This window comes from Penicillium maclennaniae (assembly GCF_028827695.1).
Source record: "Penicillium maclennaniae strain IBT 15551 chromosome Unknown utg000001l:1.0-3280838.0:1.0-3283122.0, whole genome shotgun sequence".
NCBI classification, from domain to species: domain Eukaryota; kingdom Fungi; phylum Ascomycota; class Eurotiomycetes; order Eurotiales; family Aspergillaceae; genus Penicillium; species Penicillium maclennaniae.
In genome coordinates this window covers 1137824-1165056 of record NW_026623213.1, presented here as the reverse complement: position 1 = coordinate 1165056, position 27233 = coordinate 1137824, and the positions used below count along the sequence as shown (strand labels likewise).

Sequence of the window (27233 nt, the reverse complement as noted above, 5' to 3'; positions counted from 1 at the left end):
GCGAGAGAGTGACATAAAAAAAATTGGATTATGAGAAAGGAAGAGTCAGAGAATGGAGATAAACGGGGTGTTGGGGGAGGGAAGGGAGAAATGAGTAAAGCGATTGACTAAACGAATAATAATGTTGTTTCGTCCGACCCCAAGGCTCCTTGGGGCATTTGGGGCAAAAGAGAGGGGCGTCCTCGCCTATTGACTTTTCCCTTTTCTTTTTTTTTCCTCTCATCGCCTTCCTAGTCTGCGTTGCCAACCATTGACGGCACCGGGTCCACCAGTCCACTCGAGGCCCAGATGCTTCAATGCAAGTGGCCAATTCGCAAGGTCCTTTCCTCTAGTGTCGTACGTTGTGATCTGGCATGAACGAAAGTACTGGAGTACACTAAGGGAGGGGATACATAGAGGGTACATTGCAGGTCCTAGCATTACTTCTGCGGAGAAGGTCCATACGGCGTAGTCAAAAGAAACACGAGGGGAGGCGAGGGACGCAAACTCTGACGAGCATCAGCCAAGGTTCGCCGAATAGCCGATACCGGGGCCAACCGGGGCGCACGTTGTTCGACGGCGCTTTCCGCCTATGCTCCTTGAGTTCACCGCGGGGTTTCAGGGGAATGCACGTCAGGTGCTTTAGACCTAAAGTAAAAACTAGCAAAAAAAAAAGAAAAACATCGAGAAACTCCGGGGATCACGCGGTCAGAAGCCACGATTGAGCTCGGCCCCCAGATCCTTTTCAATGATGCAATTTTGGCTGCGTTGCAGATTTTGCCCCGAGTTCCCGTGCGGGGGGAGGGGGATGGGTGAACTAGGCTGTCAGTCGTGAACAATGTCGATAATCGCAAATTGAATACGAGATCGGGGAAGATTTTTGTCTACCTTAGCCTACCTCAATCTTAGTAGTGTCAGTGATACTATAGCACGTTGCGTCTCCCGTCTACCGTGGTCAACCCTCGGCGATCGGCGTTCGGTTCCCCGCCAACCTCAGGCGCGTCACATGCCGAGACCTGACCATCAACACTTGTCTACATTCACGCCGTCCACTCGTCCCTGAGAGCTGTCGGCTTGCTCGCATTCCTTGTCACCTTCGGTCTCACATAATATGGCAACCTCCGGTCAGCCTGGCCAACCTGGCCAACCTAGCCCGCATGATTCTACATCCGTCCCCTCAGCCGAACCGACTACTGCGCCCGCAGACCCCCCCGCAGAAACAGGCTGATCAACCAAACCCCAATAATGACAATGACGCGGACGAGGACTCAGACTTTGACGAACTGGATGGTATCGCCATACCCCTCACCTTCCTCTCACCAACTGCCATACTAACAAAATAATACCAGACGTCCTAGATGACTTCTCCAAACCCAAAGCCGCCCAACCCGCACCCGCACCTGTATCTGCGCCCGACACCTCAGCAGGCGTCGCCCCTCCTGACTTTGACGAAGATGCCTTCCTGAAACAGCTAGAGAAGGACATGGCTAACATGATGAGCAACACGCCCGGCATACCTTCTGCAGACCAACCCGACTTCCAAAAAGCTGTAGACCAAGGCGCAGATGTCTTTGCGAAACAGCTCGAGGAGAGTGGAATCCCACCAGGCGATTTCCTCAAACAGCTCCTAGCGGACGTGATGGCCGAAGAGGGCGGGTCTGGCGCGGGATCTGGAACGGGAAGCGCGAAGGCGTCACCTGCGCCTGCCCCTGCGCCTGCGCCGAGTGCGCCGGCTGGTGGTGAGCCTGAGTCGTTCAACGATGCCATTCAGCGGACGATGGAGCGCATGAGAGAGTCTGGGAATAAGGCGACCGAAGCGGCGACCGAGGATGATGGGTCGGATGATATGTTGGCGCAGTTGCTGAAGGCAGTTGAGGCTGGTGCGGCGGGCGCTGGCGAGGACGGGGATTTGACCAAGATGTTTATGGGAATGATGGAGCAGTTGTCCAATAAAGAGATGCTTTATGAGCCCATGAAGGAGTTGGATGGGAAGTTCGGGCCGTGGATCAAGGAGAATAAGGAGAATGGCAAGGTTGCGGTTGAGGATATGGAGCGCTATGAGACGCAGGCCAAGGTGGTGAAGCAGATTGTGCTCAAATTCGAGGAGCCTGGGTATACGGACGAGGATCCTAAATGTCGAGAGTATATTTGGGAACGGATGCAAGAGGTGAGGTCATTTTGGACTTGTGTGTCTGTTTCTGATGCTGATGAAATCTTTAGATGCAAGCCGCAGGCAGTCCGCCCGAGGAACTGATTTCCAACCCGCTCATGGAAGACCTGGGAGGGCTAGGTGCTCTGGGAGGCGCGGCAGGTGCTGCAGGACCGGCTGGAGTACCCGATTGCCCGCAACAATAAAGATTTCAAGAATCCGGATAATTTTTCTTTTTCCTGAGACACGAATATGTTCATCGGCTTGCTCTGTACTGTACATATACACAACCACGTCGATACCCTTAATTTACTCCGAAGCATTCGCTGATTTTCAGACCCGGAATGGAAAACGCCACTCGATGCAATAAACCCGTAACACGACCCAACAATCACGACATATCCATATCCTGATTCGATTGTGCCGGTTCCGAGATCGTCATAAAAATATCGTCGTATTCGTCATCGCTGAAAGACGTATTCGGCTGAGGCTGATATTGATGTTGCTGACCGTTCTGTGCAATCGTCTCCTGCATGGCCATTTGCATGGCTTCTTCTTCGGATATAAATTCATTCAGAGCAGACGTGTCGGCCTCATCTGTAGTGTAATCAGCCGGTGTCCGAAAGGTCGTCTGGTAATGCCAGGCGAAACTCACCAGGAAGCATATTATCCTCGTCAGCCTCGAACTCTGGCATAACACTGCCGGCATCTCGTGCCATCGATTCCTCCCACTTCCTCTTATCGGCCAAGTGTTCCATCATCATCATCTGCTCACCACGAGCCTCGAAGCGACCGCTGTCGCGCTCGTTCTTCACGCGATTGATAAACATTTTGCGCGTTTTTGAGCGCACAAGCGAGTTGGATGTCTTCACAGGATTCGCGATCTGCGACGCATATCGCTCCGAGTACTTAGAACGCGCCGAGGGCGATGGAGAGGTGGGAGACATCACGTTGGATTGCTGTGGGAAAAAGGACGTCGACGCGCCGAATAGATCAGGAGAGGTCTGTTGAGATTGATTCTCATTGTTGATGGAGAAAGTCGGAAAGGCAGGCGAGCTTTGCGCGTGGCGGTCAAAACTGGGTTTCTGAGAATGACCTCGGCGCGTCGGGGATCCCATCGTCCATGGGGGCGTCGCAATGTTTGAGCTGCGCGGGCCCAGCGGCGAGGGCCGAGCTGGTGAGAACTGGCTCGTTTGGCGGAAGGGAGTTGACGGGGAAGAGGGTAATTGTGTTGCGAACATGGTGACGGTGGGAGTGGTGAGATTTGGCTCAGTGGGTTCCCTGGTCCGGATGTAGCAATGCGTTGCGGTTTTGCTGAGTCCGGGGATCTTCAGATTGGATTATCAGGTCCACATGAATTGCGATATGAATTAAACCTTATCAGCTTAGATGGAAATCACGACTTTTTCAATGAGGTGAGAGGCTGGGTTGCACATCGCGACGCGTATTCCACGCCACGTGATGGGCGCGTAGGCACGTCACTCTTGGAATGCACGAGTCTGGCCCATTTGATCTGGGCAGATCATCTTGCTTCGCGGATGTGTTAGCCTGCCATTTCCTCCTCATTTCTGGCACTTTATTTGACTATGGCGTCTTCAGCAAAGTGGAACGGTATCTTAATACCTGGATGAAATTCTTGCTACTACATACGATCCAGTATTTGAGAACCACGATAGAAAAGTTGTAAAGTCGTAATGCGAATACGCTCCGAGGCCCATGTTTACGTGTCCATGAAGTAGGGATCCCAATATAACTGTTTTCCCAATTTTACCCCCACGAAGAACAGAAGTTTCAAAGAACTAATGTATTAAATAACAAGATATGACAAAATTCATGTAAAGGAAAGCCACGGGCTTTGGCTGGGGAATCACACGGGATAACAAGGCAGACCGAGAGGACGAAAAGTGCCAAAGAGAACATAGAATCAAGGTGCGATCATAAGGAATGTGGTGGTTGCGAAATAACGCTCAAACGAGTGAAGACGAGTCTATGATGCGGAAAGGAGTGGAGGGGCGAAATGTTCAGCCCGAAAAGAAGAAAATACATTCGCAACCGAAAAGATAAAAGAACGCAATCGTGACCTTCGCCTGTCGTTCCCATAGCGCCTGATAATTGCATGATGATCGTACAGAGATTTTTACACTTCGAACGCCGTCGAAATGGCACAAAGCTGCTTCGCACTGCTTTTAAGCAGTGCTACTACCAAGACGAATAACTTAGAAGTTGGACGCGGCGTTGACGGGACCAGGGTTGTGATACTGGTCCAGTGTGCTCCGGAATGGGGTGCCGCCGGATGGGCTGGGGGCCTTCTCGCGAGGGCCACTACCAACAGCGGTACCGCCCATTAGATCATCATCGTCGTCGTTGTACTGCTCGCGGCGCTTCTTCTGGATGCGCCAGATCACAACCGCCAGAACACCAAGCACGATGGCACCACCGACACCAACCACGACACCGATGATGATCTTCTTGTCAGATGAAGAGAGACCGCCACCGGAGGAGCCCTTGCTGTCGCTATTGAGCGAGGGAGAGGTTGCACTCGAGACGGGAGTGGAGGTAGTGGTCATAACATTGGCAATGGTGCTGCCGCTGACAGTCTCATAGGAGGTGATGGTCTTGACGACCGGGGTCTGTGTTGTCGAGGAGGTCTCAGAAGAACTCGAGGTGGTAGATTCCATGGAGCTGCTGGAGGTGGTGGCAGCTTGTTCCCTGGTAGAGGACGTAGTCGGCTGCACTTCGGTTTCCGAGGTAGTGGAGGGAGCAACAGACGAAGTGGTGGAAGTGGTAGAGGTGGTGGGAGAGGGCTCAGTTGAGGTAGTCGACTCGGATGTAGAAGTAGTTGAGGTCGAGGTCGATGAGGTCGATGAGGTCGATGAGGTCGATGAGGTCGATGAAGTCGATGAATCCGATGAGGAGGTAGCAGAAGTGGTAGGCTCCGCGGTGGTGCTTTCAGCGGGGGCCGAACTGGATGTAGCGTCGGTCAGATCACTGAGCAGGTTGGAGGCCGCTGCACTCTGGGCCGCCGCAGCGGTCAGAAGCAAAGCCTGGAGGATGAACGAGAGCTTGGCGAGACGCATTTTTAACGAAAGGCAAACCTCACGGAGGTTTCGAGGTTGGCAAAGGTTGGGGTAATAACGATCGTGGGATGAAAAGAGGGAAAAAGGAGGAGCAGAAGAAACGGCGAAACAAAGCAACGCGCTAACTCGATGGGGCCCACTTGCCCGGCCCTAGTCTCACTAATCGGTATTTCGAGGACGTTTAGGCCTTCATCCTCTCGAGATGGCACTGTACCATGCAGTTTAGTTGGTTTTACTTCGAAGAAGCCTCATCATTCCTCACATTTATTAGTGATTTTGTGCCCGATGACTGGGTTATATTCAGCGTTGTGTGCGAAGGTATTCGCGTGTCCCAGGAACACCGGGGGCTTCTAGGCACCCACTTAGGTCATTTTGGTCCATTTTGACCCATTTGGCTCCAGTCTGATCCACCAACTCCACCCTTCGCGCTCTCCATAATTAGCATCCCTCTGACATCCTGCATCACCAGGCCCTGCAGTCCAGGCCCAATCCGACCATACCAGCATGCGACTCTGTCCCGTCGATCGTGATGCCATGCGCTCACAGCACTCACTGCCGTGATTGCCGCTATTCCAACCACTTGTCAGTGCAGGTGGTCCAACCCGGCGGTGCCCACCACTAGCCCTAACTTGGCCCGGTGGCGCCGAGCTGGCGGACTGCGGTGAAATTGCATGCCTCGCGTGCACTGAGTGCATCGCGAACCAGAATTCGACTCCTCGGATCTTCGTTGCCGGGGAAAGAGTCTAGTCCAGGGGCAAGTCCAGGATCATTGGACCTCTCCTCCTGCGGCACTTCCGGAACCCAGTAGGGTGGAGTCTTTCCTCAGCCGTGACTCTAGTCCCGGAAGATTGTGGAAGATGGTGTGCTTTCCTCTAAATTTAAAGGCTGTTGACTGGTGATCCATTGAACGGGTAAACAGCCGAGGGATTTACTGATCTACGTGCTATGATGCGGCTTGTATCTCGGTTGCTTGCTGCCCTACGAGTCTTTATCTAGCCCAATCCTACACGTCAAAGACGCCTGGCCCTGTGGCAGTCTTACTAGATAATCCAGATTGCATTCTTTCATAAATATTCTTGCTGCAAATATTGGTCGTTTGGTGCAATACAAACGAGGACCAGCGAAAGGCGCAGCACCGTTATTCTCCGGACAAGGATACAAGAACATGTGCTATGGATGATGATACATCTCAGTATTTGGCGAGATTTGAGTCTCCTCCATCGAGAGGGCGAAAGAGAGTGAATAAGGAAGAGTGAAGAAGTAATTATATTCATGTGGGTATCATTCAACTTTTACCGCCAAACGCCAAAGCAATGCCGATGTCTTATTCTTACAACTTGTTTCGAGGGTTGCCCTTCGCCTGATCCTTGAGCTCCTCCTTAAAATATTCGATAAATTTGGTGAGATTGGATTCTGCATTTCAATCAGTTCGGAGCTCGGAGCCCTTCAGAGATGCATACCACTCTTCTCTAGGGTTGTGCGTGATGGTTCGGGAGGTATCCCGTGTCGAAAATGCTGTACGCGCTGATGGACTCGACCGACCATCTGATGGAAGATGGGACTCCGCAGGAGCTGGACGGGTTAGTTGAGATCATAGCCTCGTCGGGTATGCGCACATACTCTAGCAGTCAACCAGACCTGGATATGATTAGCCACTGCAAACCTCTATACAGAGAAGCACTTACCTCCAAGGTCCTCAGCCAGAACTGATTCCAAGCCATGTTGGTGACGCAAATCGTTGGATGGCGAAAAAGCGGAGGCCGAGGGTAAAAAAGGCCCCCGATACCCTTAGTAAGCCCCGCACCAAATTCCCATGACACATCGCGGCCGGCTTTCCTTGTCCTGGAGAAGTCTATCATGCTTCTACGGCACTCCGTCTGGCTTTGATCACGCGAAATTCCCAAGCCAGCGATGACCGAGTGGTTCCGCCAACCCTGCGCCCGTTTATGACCGCGATGGCGAGTTGCACAGCACTCGTAGCTAGCTTCTCTATACTCCACAACGTTCCGCTCCATCGATCACTCCATCGATCATGACCAAAGGTTGCTACACCTGTCGCCGCCGCCGCATCATCTGCGATAATGGCCAGCCCACCTGCAGAAAGTGTCGCGATGCGGGAAAAGAATGTCTTGGTTATCAGAAGCCTCTGATATGGGTCAAAGGTGGCGTGGCGAGTCGTGGCAAGATGATGGGTCGCAGCTTCGACGATGTAAAAAAACCAGCAGAGAGCTCGACATCTCGACCTCCTGCTCAATCGCAAACCTCCGAGTTGGGATCCTTCCCCGTGGCCGAGTCGTCGCCTGACACCGAATCGCCGAGTTCTGGGACATATACGAGCTCCAAAGACGATACTTGGGCTTTGGAACCGTCAGAGGATATGGAATTTGGGACCGGGAACGCAGAAATATGGTTGAACTTCGATCCACCCGAGGAACCCAATAACAGGGTAATTCATGTCCCTCGAGACACCGTTCAGTCCCTATACAACCCAGCTCCATGGGGACTCATAGATCCTCTACTCAAGGATCTCAGCCAAAACTCGCGCTTCTACCTCTACCACTGTAGGAATCCCCTCGGAGCCCTTTCATAGTCTATACATTGACTGATTCTCTGTCAGACAACCAAAATATGGCCGAAGACTTTGTGGTATATGACCAAAGCAAGAACCCATGGCGAGATATCATTGCGCTGGTCGGCACTTCACCCGTTCTCGCACATGGATTATCTGCGATGGGAGCACTTCACTACTCACTCACGACGAATGCGGACTCTTCAATGATGCCTTGGACATCCTACAACCCTGCGCCTGGTGCAATCCAGATGTCCGCGGAGGAAATTGAAAGCATGGTCATGCCCGCCAGCTCACGAAAGCCTACGTCTCAACCATATCAGCATTTCCTTGAGTTCAAGCAGCGAACTCTTGGTCAGCTGTCCAGGGATCTCAAAAACCTTGCGATGCAGAATGATGATCGCACATTGGCTGCGATTGTTGTCCTCGCTCTTTTAGATCTCTTCGAGTCAGGCAGTGGCGCTTGGAGCTATCATATTGAAGGCGCAAAGAAGCTTCTTCGAAGTCGGCCGGAAAATGAACTTGGCAAAGGAATTCTTCAAGGACTCGAGACCTTTGCAATCGACGGGTGTTTAATGTATGTGACTCGATGTCCCTTCACCGTACTCCGATTAATCTTTCCTCCAGAATGGAGATTATGGGATCTACCCTTGCGCGCCCAGGCGTTCTCTCTAAACCATTTTATTCCGATACCTTGAGACCAGCAATGCTCAAACGACTCGAAGTCACATCCTGGGTCGGCTGCCCAGCCTATCTTCTTGAAGTCATCTTCTTCCTTCACGACCTGTGGTATCCAGACCCCGACGCCACCACCCACCCACAACCAGCTGCTCTTCCTGAACTCATGCACTCAGGCCAGGGCATCACCTTAGAATCCCTCGCCGCGCTCCTCCAGGGCATCCGCAATTTCGACCCGGTAGCCTGGGCCCAAGAAATGCAAACCTACTTTTTCATCTCTGACCTCTCCCACCGCACCGCCCTCGCCGCATCCTACAAAGCCGCCGTCTATCTCTACACCAGCCGTGTGCTCTCACGCCCGCGACAAGGGTTCTCGCCCCCATGGACCGACCTCGGCACTCCCGCCGATCATCCACTCATGTGTGCCGAACTCATTACTCAAATATGCGCCATTCCTCCCTCCGATCCGCACTTCAAATGTCTCATCTGGCCCACCTTCATTGCCGGCGCCGAGTGTCCTCGCTCGCAGTGCGCTCTCATCCTTGAGAAACTAGGCGCTCTCTACAATGCAGTGACTAGTGTCAACGTTCGTAACGCTGCCTGGGTGCTCCGTCTCCTGTGGGAAAAACACGATACTAAACTGTCCAAGCGCTATGAAAATGTTACTTCTGGACTCGCAGGCGAGCAGATGGAGAACGGCAATTTTGAATATTTCAACGACAGCTACCATGATGAGCTTGACAGCACTTTCGACTGGATCGACGAGATGGATGAGTCGCGTCTAGACTGGTTGTTCATTTAATTGATCCACGAATGACTTGATGTATAAAAGCCGAAAAGCCAGGCAACCTCTTTCACGAATAATATCATAATACTCGTACATAATGAATCAAGACAACCTACTACTTTGGAAAACCTAGATTAATCCGAGACATCGGACATAAGTGTTGCAAGCTCGCATTGCACGTGTCCACTGATCCATTCCCGCAGAGGCTGGTCTTCGTTAAAGACTTGGAGTACTTCAGCGTATACGTAGTTCTGTCAAAAGATCCGGCAGCTGTATCCAACAAACCAAGGCCTGCTCAAATAAACGCTGATCGACTATTTACATCAGACACAATAAAACCTTGACATAAAGAAATCGGGAATATCAATTTTTGGGGTTTCCGGTTGGGAAAAATGAAGGATATGAATGAGAAAGGAGATGCTCAAGTTGTGTATGAGAGGCGAGAAATAAATGCGGCAGGAAAGTCAGAACGAAAAAGGCCTAGATCAAGTAGGAGAAACTATGACGAGAAGTCCAGTGAAAACCTTGGGAAAAGACAAGAGAAATCGGGAAAAAGATGGACAAGTACCGAAGCGCTTCTTTGGGGATTTTTTGTATGATGCGAAAAGAGAAGATGAATACTGTAAGAAAATAAGAATGAGTATTACCGCAGCTCAGTAGCTCAACAGTATCAACATCTTAGAGAATCCAAGGTCACCAGCAAGATCAAGGAGATAAGAGGTGTGGAGTAAAGGCCTGAGGTTGTCGAGAGTATGCTTCAGATCAAATCAGGGATATAAAACGGTTGACGAAGATAGGAGACAAGAAAAACCTGAAAGACCAGAGGACAAAGGCAAGGGGAAAAGAAAAAATAATGGTAAAGAAAACGCATGCTCCCTTCCAGATCTAAATGCAGAAACATGTCCTAACACGACAAAACACGCTCATCACTGTAAAATGCAAGGGTAATAGAACCAATATGCAGAACACCCGTTATGGTCAGGACGGGTGGGGATGAGAAAAGAATAGACAAAATGAGACGTGGCATCCTTCACATCTATAGCTGCAAGTGCCAACAAGCGCTTGGCGAAATCCGCAGGTGCTGATAGCGACAACCGGCGATGGTCAGAGGACAGCGAAGCAAAACTTCTTAGCATGAAGCGAGCAAATGTTTAGAAGACCGCAGCGAGACCGTTTTTGGAGTGACGTCTGCTGAATCTCTTCCTTCCCTTCGTCGACTCCGAGTCAGTGGCCTGGTGCTTGATCAGACGCCCTGGTTGATGAGAGCTGTGCTCACTCTGTAGCTCTGAGTTGCGTTCAAGAGTGTTGGCGTGACTAGAAAACCCGGAAGAAAGATCGCGAAATGCATCATCGGCAGAGTAAGACCCGCCTTGTTGATTTAACCCCATCTCCCGAGCCCGGTCCAGCGCGTCAAGCCATTCTTGAGCTGAAACTGCAGTGGCACCAATGTTGCTCGAAGACGGTTTAGGGTCCTCGAAGACGTAGTGTTTCTCCCTCTGCTTACCAGTTAGCGAACGATATTTCTTCCCACCGCGAAGTTGACTTACCGTATCCACAATCCAGGACGAATGACCTTTGGCATCGGTCGTACTCCGATAATGGGTGCCCGGAGCGAGGAGAGAGATTTCCAACTTTGCCTTCTTCTCGTCGCCACCAGCTGCAACCAGGATGATACGTGCAGACGATGTGACCATGACTAACCGCTGTCGCTTCTTGACCGCCGTACTTGAGAAGAAACGGGAGAGCTTCTTGGGAGCTTCAATCTCGCCACTGCCGTTCTTTGATGTTGGGCTGTGAGATGCCGGAGAAGATAGCACCACCAGATTTCCCAATTTCAAGATCCGCTCATTAGACTTGCTCAGCACGGGCGACCATTCGATGTCAAGCTGACTTGGTGGTGGTAGCTCAGTGACTACTCGAGGCAGGGCGCGAGTATTGGCATGTGGTGCGTTTGACGGGGCCGTTGAGATGGTCGGAGGCAAGCTCTCACCACCTTCACCGCCGTTCAATTTGATCGGTTCACGTGCAGGTGGCACATAGGCCTTCAAACGAGGAGCCTTCTGCTTCCACATATCCGGTCCCCAAGAAATACCAACAAAGAATTCGTGATTCTTGATGTGTTCGATTTGCAGGCGTCGAGCAGGATCCAGGACAAGGAGACGCTCGACCAGATCCCGAGCAACAGCAGGGAAGCCAATTGGGAATTCATAGTCCAGCGCAACGATTTTCTGGAACGTCTGGTACTCATTGCCTGCTTTGAAAGGCGGCCGGCCAGCTAGGAGTTGGTAGATAATACAACCAAAAGCCCACAGATCACTGGCTTTGCAGGCATTTTTATCTGTCAAAAGTTCCGGACTGACATATTCCGCGGTGCCCACGAAAGAGCTCGCTCGTTCTTCCTCGGGGATGTCTGTTGAGTCAAGTTGCGGTATGCTGCTCGTGCTCTCGTTTGCTTGTCGCGGCACCTTAAGGATCTTTGCGGTACCGAAGTCAGTGATCTTAACATGCATCTGATGATCAAGCAGCACGTTCTCTGGCTTCAAATCTCGATGAATAACTCCACGCTTGTGCATATAGTCAATGGTGTCGAGTATCTGAGCACCGTAAAACCTCGTGCATTCTTCATCGAAGGTGCTCATTCGTTTGAGAACCCCAAGAAGCTCGCCTCCTTTCGCCAGATCCAGCACGAAATAGAGCGATCGCTCATCCTGGAAGGTATAATAGAGTCGCACGATGCCGGGGTGGTCGGTCAAGCGATTTAAAGTGTCCTTCTCAATATTGACGTATTTGACCTTCTTCTCCTTGATTATGTGTCGCTTGTCGAGGATCTTGATTGCGTATTCCTTCAGTGTTTGTCGGTCCGTCGCAAATACCACGGTACTGTAAGAGCCCTCTCCGAGAGTGTTTCCGAAGTTGAAATCACGGACTCCCTTCTTGATATAGCGAGCAACCGTCTTTCCATTGGCATCAACCTCCTGTCTCACGGAAACTGCAGCGCCGCGATCCTGCCAATCCTCGCTGCTGGGCGCTGGTCCGTTCTCCATGCCGTAGGGTGTACGGGACATCTGAGGCGTTGTTGTACCTCGTGCGTGTGCTCGGGACGATTGACGCATCACAGCCGGTCCATTGGCCGGAATCTGTGCTGTCCTGTACGAACGGTCGCTGTGGGAATTATCGCGCGCGGGCACGCCTGCTTGCAAAGCGGAGTTGCCGTCACGGGAGATTAACCGGGAATGCGAGACCGAGGTCGAGGTCGATGAGGCCCCCGAATCAGTTCGCATACGATATGAGTTGTCTCGGGGAAGAGCGGACGGCGCAGAGCCGTTGGTGTAGACGGAGGACAAGGGGCGGCTTGGGTTCGGAGGGGTTGAGTGCGGTGAAGCAGAGTAGGCCTGATATTGACTCGCGGAGTACTGAGGAGCCTCGGGGAAGGGTTGGACGAGGAGCCGATTCTCGTTCGCTATAGGCGTCTCAACAGGTGCAGCGGGAAAAGGTGTAGAATGGTCGTCCGGCTCGGGTATCTGAGGAGGTATTGACGCCGCACCGCCCGTGGGACCGGATGGGCTCGCACCAGATTCGGTCGCGTCCTCCGGTTGGGGAGAATCGTCTGGATTTGCTATTCGGAGCCCTCCCAGGGATTGAGATAGGCTGAGATCACCACCCATGCCGGGCATGGTGAAGGTGTGCGGAGGGGGTCGAAAGCCGTGATGAAGGAGGGGGAGAAAACAGGATCGAAGGGAATGGAAATAGCCGACAAATTATGGCGGCGATCGTGATGACAGTGGAGACATGGTCTGAAGGTGGGAAGTTGATGGAGAGAAAGAAGGAGAGGGGCAAAATGGATCAACAGGAGGCTCCTTAGTAGCCGGCTTTAGTGTCGGGGCTGAGCATAGCTATTAATACGTATAGAAGAGGAGTAGAGATTAGAGTCGTAAAATAGAGAGAAGAGACACTCCAATCTTCTGCTTCCTTAGCTCCTGCTCCAGACGGTGTTATTGCCCTTTGTCCAACGCGCCAGGGTAGACCATGGACTCTGACATCCTCCCTTCCCTATCTTCGAGACTGTGCAACCATTTACGCTGCTTGGCGATACTAACATTGAACCTGCTACTGCTGCGACTACGCTACGGCTCTGGCTCTATACCGGCCATTCCCCCATGATTCGACGGCCTCCCACTGTCGTCTCACTGAACGACGAGGAGATCCAATGCCACCTCCAGCGTGCATTTTCATTAACGCTGCCTCTTGAGTTCAATCAACTGCATTTGAAAGACGGGGGTCAGAGTGACGATGGCCACACCTTTGCCGGTGGTTGCTCCGAGGGCGGCGTTGCCTCTTCAGACTCTGATGGCGGATTTGATTTCACCACCATGCCTGACTCAACCGGAGGTTCATCCTGTGTTGATAAAGACTTTTCTTCAGACGGGATGCCCTCTTTGACAGCTCCCCATGCCTTTTCGCGTGTCGCAATGAGCGCATCAATCCACCAACCTCCTGAACCAGACAGGCCTCCCGATACCGCGAACCAGATATCCACTCTTCTCCCGCGGTACCGAACATGGCGATCTTGCGAGTCGCTGGGTGTCAAATCAACCTTGAACGCCTCCCGGCGCGAGCTGAAACTGCACAGTATAGGGCCTCGGGAGATGAATAAACCAGGTTTGGCCCATCTTGCGTGAGCTCGGTGGAGTCTAAGTTTAGCGTCTACAGAGTCTTACGAGGCACTTTTGGCCAGCACGGCCTCGCCCAGCATTGCGCTCCACGCCACATGCGAATTTGGAGCTGCCCGACCTGATTTGATCTTTGATGAATCAAGCGCGGATCGAGAAGGTGCACAGGCATCCAGCGGTCAATTGCCAGCCCACATAGACTGGGATACGCGTGGTCCCACGCATGCTGAGCATACTAATCGTGACGACTAACTATCATTATTCAGGCGGTGTGGCGGAAGTTTATAATTCCTGTTTCTGAATTGCTCGCGCCTTGGGCGCGGACGTCAATATTCAATAGCACTTTTCCATCACATCCTTCGCATAACACTGCACCCCGGATAAACCCGCCTGACACCGGGCGATTTTCAAATACGGACCTCGTAGGCTGGAATCGAACTGAAACATCGATACGGGATTCCGAGCTATCTATAGTTTTCGGGAGGGGAGATGTGGCCTAAAGCTCGGCAAGGAACTGACGCGTCCCCAACGCGCCCTGTCATTCCACAAGCCTTAACAACTCCGCATCTGCATTTTCAAAATCATCATCATCGCTTCGTAATGCTACTGGTCTACCTGATGTCTAGTCTCTTGTCTCTCTAGAACTCTAGAATAGACTTGGGTATCTCTTGGCTCGGTTAGGGATATTTCTTACCCTGGAACCCCTCTAGGCTGCAGCCAAGCTTTGCACCTCAATCCAGTAAGGGGCGTCTATCTCGATAATTTTAGAAAAGCAAGGGGATGGACAACTGTACGATGACGCCAAAACACATGGGTCCTGCAACTTTGAACCTGGTCTTGACAGATTCGGAGCTTAGAGTGGACCCGAATTTGACGGAGCCTGATGGCCCACTCACAATCAGCCAAAATGTAGGCTACCGAGAGACGTTAGGGAGGTATTGTGATATCCTTTCGATGGAGCACATGATACACAGTGCGAGAGTATCTTGCAGTCAATAATCTGACCACTTTGACGACCGTCATTGTGTGGGACTGATTTTTGTCTCGTCACACAACATTGCCTGATCCTATGAATAGATATGCCGGCTTTCTGTGCACTATCGTGATCATGAAACCCTGCCGTAATATCAAGGCAAGTTCTGTCCTGGGTAGCAACGAAAGCTCCCAATAGTATTTCAGTTTTCCAAAAAGACACACAATGCATAGAGCTATTCATTCTAGGCAATATCAGCCACACTCCGAGCTATTGAACCATCGATCTTCTGGCACGACTAAAGTGGTCTGAATGAGGTCCAATATCATTGAATGCTGAAAAAATGCCTATCCTCACAGCTGATTCAAATATGAAGGAACATTAAGGTTCCCAAAGCAACGGTAGTAACTGCCACTGTTAAGCTGAGCAGCGGAATTGGTCTATCACTTATAGCTTGACATCGCCTTCCGTAATTCGTGTCATTTGTTCAAACTATTCGAGCTCCTTGTGGAGCTGCAATATCATATTGCGCGTGCATCAACACCTTTGCTCAATAGCTATCTCTTCCACTGTAGCACCATGCAAATGGTGACCATGTCATGACTGTGGTAGCAAAGCTCATCTCTCAAAGATGACGGGGAGAATAATGGGTAGGGACACCAAAAAAGAATGACCACCTTCCATTATTGTTCGCGATCTTCAATCTCCAGAATATGCCCGTTGCTCATGATTGCTGGAAAGATGTGTACGAGTTTCAAGAAAGGTGAACACCAGAGAAGAAGGTTGTCCAAGTAAGAGGGAGAGAAATTACCAAGCAGGGTATCTCAAATTTTTATTGACGAGGAACGAAACGGGGCGCTGTGAGACTATCGTTGAGCTATATAGACGGCAGTTTCCCAAAGAGGAATTAATGACGCTCTGTAAATGCCCCTGAATTATCCCGCCTTTCTACCAAATGCACCGAATATTGGAAACCTTCAACTTTCCGCCAGTCAATATTCGAACTTGTCTTGGGCACTTAGAGGCATCTACCATGTGGTACATTGGAGAGCCACTATCCCATTTAATGACGTAGCTTGTATTTTCAAGCATGATCCTCCGCGTGTGCTGCATGATACCTCGATATTTCCCCTTGTAGGTATCACAAATCCGAGGTCACCCAGTTCCTTCCTAATGTCAGCATAGGCAAACTGTCGGGCAATCACAAGCCATTCTCATTTAGTTCTGCGCCACAAAGACCCCCCGAAAAGGGTTCAAGTCCAATTTTAGCGTTCTGGAATAGAAGTCGACAATCATAAGGATAGTGGTAGCCTAGGAGCGTTCGGCCCCTACTGCACGGTGTTCCGCACGAGCAGATCGCGCTTTGGCAACGTGCCAACGCAAGGCAGTGCAATCAACGCCACTGAGGCGGAGAATCATACTCAAATACCCGAGAAACCGTGGGTGTCTTCCATTTGGTTTTCATCTGGAAGGTATTCTGTGTTTAGATCTGGGAATCTCATCTACAATCATCGGGCTCTTGACTTCTATACGCATCTATCCCGAACTCAAGACTCCGCAATCAACGATATGGAAGACCATACCCCGCAAAAGTCCGAGCTTCACCGCCGCAATAACTATTCTATCAGACGGAAGCCACTCCACGACGAAAGTGCGAGAAGCTCTGGTAATGAGGAAGAGGGCCGATTGCCTATCCCGGAGTCGTCAGCCCCGGGTTCGAACGAAGACAGCGAACCCCCCACACGGCAAGAAAGGGGAATCCAAGCTACTATCAAGTCAATATGGGCGTTCCTCAACGCACCTATCGTGGCGAACATTTTCTTCGCATTCGCATTCATACAGTGCACCATATCCATTATTGAGAAAAGACAGGCGGCAAGAAAGGCAGAAGAAGACAGAGATTACAGAGCTGTACTAGTGCTGGTGAACACCCTCTCAAACCAGGTGAATCACCTCGCTGAGAGAGTAGAGGCGATGGCACAGAACCTTGGATGATCATGAATCGGTTACCGGCCCAGAGTCCAGCCAAACTACGACTAGGTTCGAAACCTCTTTGCCTGGACTACACCACCATGGCATGAATGTGCAAGGAGATAAGGAGCACGCAGAAAATTGACAGAAGCGCTTGACGAATCCAAAGATCATTGAAACAGAGCTGAAGAATACTCAATCTCCGACCATATCCCTCCAGACCCGGACACCATCACTACAACCCTCTTATCACCCAAATGCGGAAATTCATTCGAAGCACATCCCGTCGCAGAACTCGGCAACCCGGTTTCCCGAATCCAACACCCAATGTGCATGATATCAACCAGAATGCGGTTCAACCGTTACACTTGAGTTTCAGAATAAGCTTGTCCCAATTTACGGTTGTCATTCCGAGCCCATCTCCAACCTCCCCAAGGGCCACCAACTGCCCAATGCGGACCCAATCCAGACAAAAGAACCGGGTTACGGGAGTGCGGACCCACTCGTAACCAAGAACAGAGGATGTAGGAACCCGAAAACTTGGCTGTAATCTATTTCTATCTATAGGAGCGGAGTGGAAATTAATTCCAATTTCAGAGACAGGGCGTGGTCCAGATACTTGGCTTTCGGACCCACAAGCGACGCCACTACAGTAACTCGCGAAAAGGAACCAAACTACGCGTCTTCTGGTGCCGTTAGAACGATTGGCTGTGGTCGTTTTGGCAATGTGTCAAAGGGGCTAATCTTTTAGGTACCTTTTCTTTTCCTTTTTTTTCCTTCTTGGGGGCTCGACCCTGGCTTTTGCGTTTTTTGAAGTTGAAATTTTGGCTTGAAAGATTGGGGTGGCAAGACAATAGTCTTGTGAGGCAATTTGGTGGAGTAATCGACCACGTAACCACGTAGCCATACAGAGGAATATGCCCGGTAGAGGTACATTTGGAACCGTGATAAGACTTCTCGAATCGAGGCTTTCATCGGCGCCATCTTGTAAGAAATGCTCAGCCTTGGTACCAACGTCAATCAAAGAGGAAGGATTCAGGACTTTAATAGCGCGTCTTGAGGTTCATCAACGGGAGTCAAAATTAGATTGGAAGCGATCAAGCAAATCTAGAAAAAAAAAGAAAAAAAGTGTGTATCGAGAAAAAGGTAGACCTCCGGCAAAAAACGGCTCTAGGTGAAAGGAAGAGAAGACAATGTGCGAAGAAAGGGTAGTAATATGGGGGTTTAGAATCACATGGAACGCCAACAAAGATGGTCTCCCAGATGCCGCTTCAAATGCTCCCTTCGTGAGTATATCTTTTTTTTCCCGTGACGGTGTGTTCTCGTGCAGATTGTATCAAAGAAAAAGGGACAAAATTATCTACTGCTTGTTCTTGGCAAAGATCTGGGCACCATCCACCAGACGACGCTCTTCGTTCTTGCGACCGTTGACGAAGTCGGGGTAGTTGAGGGTCAGCTCAACAGCGCCGTTGACAATGTTGTCGACAGCCTCCACACCCAGCATGAAGGAGTGGTCCTGGTTGCCGACCTCGTAGCGCCAAGAGCCGAAACGACCACGAGACCAGATACCCTTCTCCTGCAGCTTGGGCAGAATCTGGGTAAGGGCACCCTCACGCTCCAGGGAGGGAGTGGGGTAGCCGTGATCGAAGCGGCGGTGGTAGGTAGAGACGATCTCGTCATCGGGGTTGAGCATCTCGGTGTTGACGAGACCCTGGATGGAGTCGGCAAGGAGCTTGTCGTGGTCAACGGGCTTCATAGAAGACTCGGAAACCTCCAACATGATGGACCAGTAAGGACCCTCCTGAGCCTCGGTGCTCTTAGGCTTGGAGCCATCGGCGAGCTGCAGGGTGGGGAGCTTCTTGGAGGCCTCGGGCTGGTTGTGGGGGGAATAGTTGGAGAAGATGGTGGCACGATAGAAGGGGCAGTTGTCCTCGGGGAAGTACAACCAGCACTTGTCACCGATGCGGTCGGGGCGAGCACCACGGATACCAACACCGATAACGTGGGTCGAGGAGTAGAAGAGCTGCTTGGTGAGGGGCATGAGTTCCTTGTCATCCATGGCCTCAGCCAGGAAGTCGACGGCCATGGTGGAGACCAACTTCTGGTAGCCGATGATGGTACCGTCAGCCAGAGTGACGGTCTTGTTGTTGGCGTTAACCTTGGTGACCTTGCCCTGCTCACCGAAGCGGGTGTTCTTCTTGGGGAGGGTGTTGGCAACAGCGATCCAGATACCACCGGTACCGTCGCGGGCGGGGAAACGGAAAGTAGCGTTGGGGCCCCAGTTACCGGCAGTCTTGTTCAGGATGACATTGGTGGTAACGGCCTTGAGGTTGGGAGCGGCGACACGCTCACCGAGCCAAGCGCACTGCATCTTGGTGGTGGGGACGGCCCAGACCTTGTAGTTGTAGGGGCGCATGAAGAGGTCGGCAATACCGGTGCCCATCATGCGGACGATCCACTCGTCGAAGTCCTTAGGCTTGGTGTTGGCAACGCGAGCCTCGAGAGCGGCATCGATCATGCCGTCAATGCACTTGACCTGCTCGGCCTTGGGGAGCATGGAGATGTTGTTCTGGAAGGGGTAGGGGACCCATTGTTCCTGGCAGCGGACGTAGGAGATACGCTCGTGGGTGAACCAATCCTCATCCTTGGGGAGGGCCTCGTCGATGCAGTCGTCGAAGTACTTGTAATGGGAGAAGATAACGTGGCCACCGACATCGTAGAGCTGTTTCGAAGGTCAGTATATTTGGGGTTTCTCTTCTCTCGCGCGGTTGCGGTAGAATAAGCCAAAACAATCGTTCCAGGAGAGACTTACGAAGCCCTCAGGGGTCACATCAGTGGAAGCGAGACCACCAGGGATCTCGTTGGAGTCGATAATCAACCAGGAGGGGCCATTCTGCACAATTGGTTAGCTTGACTGTCTCCGTACCCCTCCATCGGCCCCCTATTTGTTTTTTTCCCTGGGGGAGCGTTTGTTTTCCCCCCTCCATAGGGTGCAGGGCAGGACTTACGATCTGGTTGAGACGCTTCGCGGCACCCAGTCCAGTAGGGCCAGCGCCAATGACGAGGACGTCAACGGAACTAGAACAATTGAATCAGCGAGGCGAAATCGGCTGGAGGGGTAGATTCCCTTACATGTCGGGGTGGGTCATCCTGCCTTGGAGAAGGTCCTGAAAGCTAGGCACGCGTTTGAATGTCCTGCGGGCGATGTTCAGCATAGAAGAAGAACGGGAGCAGCAAGTAGACTGCAGGTGAGGGCAGGGAGAGAGTTATAATAAAGGAGGAAGAGGGAAAGTGGTTCGACCGTGGGTAGGGGTGAACGGCACTTACATGAGAGCGGTGTCGAAGTGGGGATGAGTGTCTGTTTCAGGTTTACGCCGGGTGGACTAGTACTGATTCGATTACCTGAAATGAAAGCAGTCTGCTTCAGACCTCGATCGGGAGTCTGGACACATTGCCTGGGGCGCCATCCCCACTGGCTCGGGTCGTCTCTGGCGGTCCTGGTCCTGGCTCAGGGGCCGCGAACAGAAGTCCCCACTACTGTGTACAAAACAACTGAATACGTACGCTTTGGGGCAATCTCCTATTTCTTTTTTTCTTTTTTTTTTTAGAATTTGATCATGATTATTATGGATTTCTCTTTTCGAAATCTTTTGTGATTCCTAGGTTCGTCAAGTCCCTCATTCGCTGTCACGGCGCCACTTGCCAGACCCTGGCCTTTTAACTATGTATCGAATTCATCACTACTCCATATAGGCGTGTCGATTGGTCCGTTCTTATCGTTCCCAAAGAGGTAAAGCAGAGCGCAGTTCACAAGCGGATCCACGCAAACTTCCTAGACTTCTGAGTTTATAAATGACTCTTGGTTTCAGGGTCCTTGGACGAATCAAGAATGCTCTTATCATCTTGCCCATCTTGAAGCATTTTGATTTGCAAGTCCAATAATTGAAACGGCGGATCCCCGATCGGATTCGACGGGCCAAGGACGCCACCGATGTCGCCGGGCACGTTGCGGCTACCCGCAACGGTGATTGTGATTGTGATAATGGTTGTCAAAGGTCCCCAAATGCCACTGGGGCACTCAAGGAGGTGAAGGGTGTGTAGGGCTACGTAGAAGCCATCAACTGAGTATGGACTGCTATTGACTGCTACTGAGTGATTCCCCAATATCCGGGAAATCAAATCCGGACCTCCTCTCGGACTGCTCAGCCGGGGATCGTCCTTTGACCGAGCGGTGTCGAGGATTCAAGGGTACTTGGTACTGTACATGCGCACGGAGGCGAGGTTCCACTGATTGTCCCTCCTCAAATAGGGAAGCCTGATGTAAATCCCTTTAAAATAGCCGCAGGCACCGATCCCTCTTGAAATGATCGACAAATGGCCCGAAGAACTTCTCGAAGCAGCAAGTTGGCCGTCACCAAAGGGGGTCCCCACGACCCATGGGGTGGTCGAACAGACGACAGAAAAAGCTTCTCTAAACCGAAACCTCCCCACCATCCATCATCCATCAGCTTTGGCCACCCCCTGTTGGCCCCGACCCTATTGCCCATTTCCCAGGGCGCTAAAAGTCCCTGAATGGGGCGATGGCGTCAGACACAGCCTCCCAAGACGATCGCCGCATTCTCCACCCGTAAGGGACCAGATGTGCTTCCTCGGGACGCTGAACGCGGGTCACAGTGGGTCTTGGCCAACAGCTGCTTGCGTAATGCTGTGAGTGTCAACTGTCGATTAATTTGGATCGTCCTGGGACGGTGACAGCCTGGTGTTTCTATCCTAAACTCGAGTAAGGTAGATAGATAGGTTACATTGGTTCATGTTGTCTCCGGATTGGAAAAAACGTCAGTAAACAGTAGAAGCAGATACGCGGTCATGTCATGTCGACACGTCCGAATACAGTCAAAAATAAAGAAATTAAGAGTCGGAGAGCGACGGGTGGAGCGACGAGGAAGAACGGTCATTGGTGTTAAAGCTCAGGGAAAAATAGGAGTCGCCACGAGCGACCGTGGTTAGATTTGGGGGGTCAGCCGTATCGTCCATACCAGTATTTGTATTACCAGCTCAAGTCCCCTGGTGGACCCCCCCCTTTAGCGGTGGAAAGAGTACAGGTGGCCTGAGCGAAGTAGGTAACGGTCACAGCCTGACAGTTACCGTCGACAGCCCCGTTTTCCGTGTCAATTGTGTTCCTCTGTTTGCAGCTTCATTCCCAGATTGATGAGATCCCACGCCCTTCTTATTTTACAACTAACGGCCCGTTAATTTTCTGGATTTTGTTGTGGTCTCTCTCCGTACTCTCGTACTCAAGTGCGCCCCCCGAAGTACGTACTCCATTCCATCCCTTCACCCTCGAACCACTCCATCTCTTCATATTCACTCTTTCAACCTACGCGCATTCGCTCAACACCTGCCCTCGTCACTCGTTAACCGGACACATAGTGTTCTGCAGCCTGTAATTCTTTAACTAAAGAATTATCCCTCGTGGCTTCCTCCGCCTTCAGTCAAGGAAGCCTTTCTCGGTCCCGGCCTTTCGAATTGAAACAGTTCTTCTCCGATCAAACACGCTACATCATGTCTGAAGGCGAGAAAGTCCGCGCTTCCGGCGAGACCCCGCGCGAGACGCTGCCCACCGTCAACCCGGCCGCGGAGAAGGAGGCTCCCAAGGCCGCGTTTCACCCCGCCGTCTACGTGAGGTGAGATTGGAAACTGGCCAGACACGAGGCAGATTGGCTGATACCGATAACCCCCTCCGATAGTGTCTGGATCACCCTGAGCTCCAGTGTTATCCTCTTCAACAAGCATCTCCTCGACTACGCCAACTTCCGTTTCCCCATCATCCTCACAACATGGCATTTGACTTTCGCAACGATCATGACCCAGCTGCTGGCTCGCTGTACCACCGTCCTTGATGGCCGCAAGTCCGTCAAGATGACCGGTCGTGTCTACCTGCGCGCGATTGTCCCCATTGGTCTCATGTTCAGTCTGTCCTTGATCTGCGGCAACATGACCTACTTGTACTTGAGTGTGGCCTTTATCCAGATGCTTAAGGTACGTTTCTTGCGCGTTTCGCCAGGATTATGGAGCGTCGCTAATAATTTTTCTCGTTCTGTAGGCTACCACTCCTGTTGCTGTCCTTCTCGCTACCTGGGGTATGGGCATGGCCCCGGTCAACTACAAGACCCTCGCAAACGTTTCGATCATTGTCATTGGTGTCATTATCGCCTCGTTCGGTGAAATCAAGTTCGTCATGGTCGGTTTCTTGTTCCAGCTCGGTGGTATCATCTTCGAGGCCACCCGCCTGGTCATGGTTCAGCGCCTGCTCAGCTCCGCTGAATACAAGATGGACCCCATGGTTTCCCTGTACTACTTCGCTCCTGTCTGCGCTGTCATGAACGGCGCCGTTGCTCTGTTCCTTGAGGTTCCTCGCGTCACCATGGACCACATCTACGGTGTCGGTGTCTGGGTTCTCCTGGCTAACGCCATGGTTGCTTTCCTGCTGAACGTCTCCGTCGTGTTCCTGATTGGCAAGACCTCATCTCTGGTCATGACCCTCTGTGGTGTCCTGAAGGATATCCTCCTGGTTGCCGCCTCTATGATGCTCTGGAACACCCCGGTCTCCCCCTCCAGTTCTTCGGTTACTCCATCGCCCTCATCGGCCTTGTCTACTACAAGCTTGGTGGTGACAAGATGCGCGAGTACACCAGCCAGGCCGGCCGCGCCTGGGCCGAATACGGCAACACCAAGCCCGGCCAGCGCAAGTTCGTCATCTTCGGTGCTGCTGCTCTAGTCTTCTTCCTCTTCGTCGGTGCCATGGCTCCTAGCTACGCCCCGGAGCGCGTTAATCAGGTCAAGGGCATGCTGGGTGGTGCTGCCTCTGGCAACGCTTAAATTCGCTGATTTTTGAAAGCGCCATAATTATCCAGAATTAGATATTGGTGTTCACAAGTGGTCTTCCACAGCTTTGAACTCTAGTTGGGCGTTGAAGCACTTTGATTCTTCACACAATTCCTTCTTTTTTTTCCCCCTCCATGGGCTGGGACCGGCGAATGCAGGAAATCCAGCCGGTGGCCGGCCCTTGTTTCCGGAGTCCTCGCCGCTGCGTCAAAACCAGAAGACTCTGGCTTTTCCTTTCTCACCGCATTGCCGTGATGTATACAGTTGAACCCTAGGGTGGTCTTGCTATTGTACTTTCTCTTTTCCTTTGTTTTCTTTTCCACTTTTGCACGAACATTGATTGGATGTTAGACTTGCACGAGCTTTGGTGTCGGATTGCTTTGGACCTGTTTCTTTCCTTTGATGTTTTCGTCCCCTTCGTTGTCTGAATAGTATTCCAATAGACTTTTTGAAGGTTGTGTCCATTTTATTCCTGCTCACGTGTACTCCGCCATTCAAATTGCCGTATGGATCATGACAACATGATACACTCATCCCCTGAGTATATTGTCGTGACAATGAGGTCAACGTTGCAGCGCATCGTGAATTGTCATGTGACTGACCGTCTGGTACAGCTACCAGACCAACTGCGCATATTTGGACACAGTGCCATCTTGACATCCAGGACTACGAAGACTACTGGCAGCTTCAGAGCGGAAAAAAAAATCCTCGTTCATCATTGTGGGCTTGGCACAGTTGCTCTCGTATCGGAAAACTTCTAAGTTCAATTGCGACTCAAGGAACACTTAGGAGTCGATTCGATCTATCAAACCATCCACAGTATACAATCGAATTACCAAGCAATCCCCCTCAGAGCTGAATGATGCCTTGATGCCCGTGTAGCACCTGTGAAAGGCAACCTGGTGCTGAAGCCAGTGTATCCCTCTGGCAAGCAGACAACCAGACCAACTTGATGCAGAAGTCAGACTCATCAATGCTATTAATATCACGGGGCTGTTGAAACAGGATGAAGCCTCGAATTTGTAGAACAGGTCAAGCTAGTGGCGTCTATTCCCTTTGAGCGGATTGGAATAGATGCTCGGAATGGTTATCATACAAGGCTGGTCTAAAAACACATCCTGGGTCTCGGTTCTTTACTATGCGGGATTAGATTGAAGTCTAGCAAGAATACCTGCAAAAGCCGAGTGTTCTCCTCCGTTCCCCTTCTAGCTCAAGAGATGAGCTTGAGGTACTCCTGGCAGACTTGATATCTATCCAGCTTTGTCCCTCTGCGCTTACTACCGGGCATACTAATCTCTCAAGATGTGAGCTCTTGATTGAAGGCACTATTAGGTCATTCAGGTTTGCTGGTTTTCAGGTACCTTTGGGCCCACCTTTAGTGTCGTCAACCCCCTTTGAACTCTGGAGTCAATGGAGCACCTTTGCTGGGTCATCTTGTAGGGTTGCTTATCTTCCATAGACGACCAGTAAGCGTGCACGCTAGGGTCACTTTGCTCGGAGAATTCCCACGGATATTTTGTTACCACGGATGACAAGGAATGCTCGTATCATATTTTGAAGCGGTGTAGAGATCTTGCAGGCGAGCTGAGGTGCGGGGTCAGGGCTGGGAGTTTTCAGCTGACTTGGCGATGACACTTGAATGGTCCCAACAGATGTTGGAAAACCAGCGACTATGGACAGACTATGGACACTTGTCTTTCTCAAACGATTTAAAGGTAATCTTTAGATCCGGAGATCCGGCATTGAAAAGTGTATGGCATTTCTTTTCATTCGAGGTCATAAGTAAAGTAAGATGGACATGAAGCCCATGTGACGGGTGAACAGAACTCCATTTACGCCAGAGTCCATAACCCACGGTATATCAAATGAAAAAAAGACAACCCATTCGCCCTTCGAGGGCGAGAACTGGAGCGGGGTTGCCGAACTGGTCAAGTTAAGCGCGAGTGAGTGGCCGAGCTATATCCAGTAAACTATCAGAAACATAAAAATAATTTCAATTCGATCGAGGTGGCGCTCATTTTTTGTTGGCAAGGTCGGGTCGCTTGATCGATGGCATTTCTCAATTGATTTTTTAAGAGTGGATTCCCGGGTTTACGAGTCGATTTCCATTCCCATTTCGACGCCTTCGTTCAGTCCCATTCCCGTGCCCAAGCTGGATGGAGCATTGTTTGAGATGGCTCGGTGGAGCAGAGGAACACCACCATCTACAGCGCCAAAGGCGGTGACTGCTGGAGGACTGTTGGATCGGGATGAGGCGACGAGAGGACTGCTGCCCTCGAAGATGATTGGGGTGCTGCGCAGATTGTGCAAGCATGCTTCCCAAGACGAGGCCACGAGCTGGGCTTGTGTAAGGTCATCGCTGAAAAGATAGAAGGCGGGCGAGAATGCATTGGTGGGCACTGCCGCAACAAGGTAAGCGTTGAGGGCGCGGCTTTTAATGAGCATCTGCGAGTCGCGCAGATAGTCCGAGTATTGATTGTCGATATACTTGGTCCAACCACGAACAGCCGGTGCCATATCGCCATCGGTATCAAGACGCTGCCAGCTGATGCCGAGAAGGCGAGTGGCATCGTCAATGAGTGGCTCAGCTGGAGGTGCAGGTCCAGTGTTGAGGGTGCGGTGCTGGTCGGCCTCGGGACCATTCAGGCGCTGCTGAATTGAGCACAGCGCAATGTCGTCGAGGCCCGGAGCGGATCGATCCAACCGTTGTGACTTGCGGCTAATGTCGGCGGCATCAGACTGCAGCGCAAATGAGCGCGAGGAAACCGGGGGCGCCTTGGTCTGTTGCGCCTCGGCCTGTTCTTCGTACCATGTGCCAGTCTGACTATCTGCAGAGATTGCCATACCAGTGCTGGGGTTCAGCAACACCATTCCTTCGCCATAGATGGGCTCTTCTTTCGGAGCCGGAGGAGGGGCCGGCTCGGAGGAAATGTTTAGAGCGGAAGCCACTTCGTAGGCAGCTTCGTCACGCGACCTTTTACGAGAGGGCTTGGGCGCGAAAGGAGCAGGCACGACATTCGAGCTAGGAGCTGACTGGGCTGCGGCATTGCTTGCGAAAACGGAACTAGGGCTTGCAGGGTAGCTATGGAAGCTGCCAGGCCGATCCAGCGCAGACTGAGAAGGGAACTGAGCGAAGGCGTGTTCCTGGGAAGAAGAGAGGACCATAGCGGGGCCATCGGAGAGGCGATTGAGCATCATTGGGCACATTATGAGTGTCGGAGCGCGGGAGCGGAAGGGAACTGTTCTGTATGGTTAAGTGAGCTACACTCCATAAGCTTTAACCACCTTGTAGATCACGAGTATAGATGAAGTATGTGGGAGGGAAGGTGAAAAGGATGAAGAGAAGACCGGTTGTTGGAGAGAATAGAAGAGAAGAGGGGGGTGTGAAGGTAAAGGGAAAAGATAAGAGTTCAGGGAAGTGGGAGGAAGAAGAAGAAGAAGGAACGAAAGAAAAGAGGGCGAGCGCGAAAAGAGGGCTGCGAGTGATCTGAGGCG

At 51.5% G+C, this 27233-nt stretch overlaps 11 protein-coding genes across 11 annotated transcripts; 5 read left to right on the top strand and 6 right to left on the bottom strand.

The window, feature by feature from the left end:
- Window positions 1-787: 787 nt before the first annotated feature.
- On the top strand, window positions 788-2334 carry pex19 (putative peroxisomal membrane protein receptor Pex19; the record flags this gene model as incomplete). Its single annotated transcript, XM_056962113.1, has 3 exons — window positions 788-803; window positions 1338-2146; window positions 2200-2334. 3 exons carry the CDS (start codon window positions 788-790, stop codon window positions 2332-2334), a joined length of 960 nt encoding a protein of 319 aa, XP_056827116.1.
- A 185-nt stretch (window positions 2335-2519) lies between these two features.
- Window positions 2520-3369, bottom strand: N7477_000449 (uncharacterized protein; the record flags this gene model as incomplete). The annotated part of the gene is made up of 2 exons (XM_056962112.1): window positions 2520-2725; window positions 2784-3369. The coding sequence occupies 2 exons, from the start codon at window positions 3367-3369 to the stop codon at window positions 2520-2522; spliced, it is 792 nt and encodes a 263-aa protein (XP_056827115.1).
- Window positions 3370-4344: 975 nt separating this feature from the next.
- On the bottom strand, window positions 4345-5205 carry midA (putative cell wall protein; the record flags this gene model as incomplete). The annotated part of the gene is made up of 1 exon (XM_056962111.1): window positions 4345-5205. One exon carries the CDS (start codon window positions 5203-5205, stop codon window positions 4345-4347), a length of 861 nt encoding a protein of 286 aa, XP_056827114.1.
- A 1330-nt stretch (window positions 5206-6535) lies between these two features.
- On the bottom strand, window positions 6536-6926 carry N7477_000447 (uncharacterized protein; the record flags this gene model as incomplete). The annotated part of the gene is made up of 4 exons (XM_056962110.1): window positions 6536-6618; window positions 6666-6777; window positions 6826-6843; window positions 6891-6926. The coding sequence occupies 4 exons, from the start codon at window positions 6924-6926 to the stop codon at window positions 6536-6538; spliced, it is 249 nt and encodes an 82-aa protein (XP_056827113.1).
- A 311-nt stretch (window positions 6927-7237) lies between these two features.
- Window positions 7238-9254, top strand: N7477_000446 (Zn(II)2Cys6 transcription factor; the record flags this gene model as incomplete). The annotated part of the gene is made up of 3 exons (XM_056962109.1): window positions 7238-7766; window positions 7823-8351; window positions 8402-9254. The coding sequence occupies 3 exons, from the start codon at window positions 7238-7240 to the stop codon at window positions 9252-9254; spliced, it is 1911 nt and encodes a 636-aa protein (XP_056827112.1).
- A 1136-nt stretch (window positions 9255-10390) lies between these two features.
- On the bottom strand, window positions 10391-12913 carry N7477_000445 (PDPK1 family serine/threonine-protein kinase; the record flags this gene model as incomplete). Its single annotated transcript, XM_056962108.1, has 1 exon — window positions 10391-12913. The coding sequence occupies one exon, from the start codon at window positions 12911-12913 to the stop codon at window positions 10391-10393; it is 2523 nt and encodes an 840-aa protein (XP_056827111.1).
- A 483-nt stretch (window positions 12914-13396) lies between these two features.
- On the top strand, window positions 13397-13918 carry N7477_000444 (uncharacterized protein; the record flags this gene model as incomplete). Its single annotated transcript, XM_056962107.1, has 1 exon — window positions 13397-13918. One exon carries the CDS (start codon window positions 13397-13399, stop codon window positions 13916-13918), a length of 522 nt encoding a protein of 173 aa, XP_056827110.1.
- Window positions 13919-16451: 2533 nt separating this feature from the next.
- Window positions 16452-16877, top strand: N7477_000443 (uncharacterized protein; the record flags this gene model as incomplete). The annotated part of the gene is made up of 1 exon (XM_056962106.1): window positions 16452-16877. One exon carries the CDS (start codon window positions 16452-16454, stop codon window positions 16875-16877), a length of 426 nt encoding a protein of 141 aa, XP_056827109.1.
- Window positions 16878-18213: 1336 nt separating this feature from the next.
- Window positions 18214-20068, bottom strand: N7477_000442 (protoporphyrinogen/coproporphyrinogen oxidase; the record flags this gene model as incomplete). Its single annotated transcript, XM_056962105.1, has 4 exons — window positions 18214-19575; window positions 19666-19746; window positions 19862-19931; window positions 19986-20068. 4 exons carry the CDS (start codon window positions 20066-20068, stop codon window positions 18214-18216), a joined length of 1596 nt encoding a protein of 531 aa, XP_056827108.1.
- A 2347-nt stretch (window positions 20069-22415) lies between these two features.
- On the top strand, window positions 22416-23732 carry glfB (uncharacterized protein; the record flags this gene model as incomplete). The annotated part of the gene is made up of 4 exons (XM_056962104.1): window positions 22416-22537; window positions 22601-22892; window positions 22957-23424; window positions 23472-23732. The coding sequence occupies 4 exons, from the start codon at window positions 22416-22418 to the stop codon at window positions 23730-23732; spliced, it is 1143 nt and encodes a 380-aa protein (XP_056827107.1).
- A 2097-nt stretch (window positions 23733-25829) lies between these two features.
- Window positions 25830-26945, bottom strand: N7477_000440 (uncharacterized protein; the record flags this gene model as incomplete). Its single annotated transcript, XM_056962103.1, has 1 exon — window positions 25830-26945. One exon carries the CDS (start codon window positions 26943-26945, stop codon window positions 25830-25832), a length of 1116 nt encoding a protein of 371 aa, XP_056827106.1.
- Window positions 26946-27233: the final 288 nt, after the last annotated feature.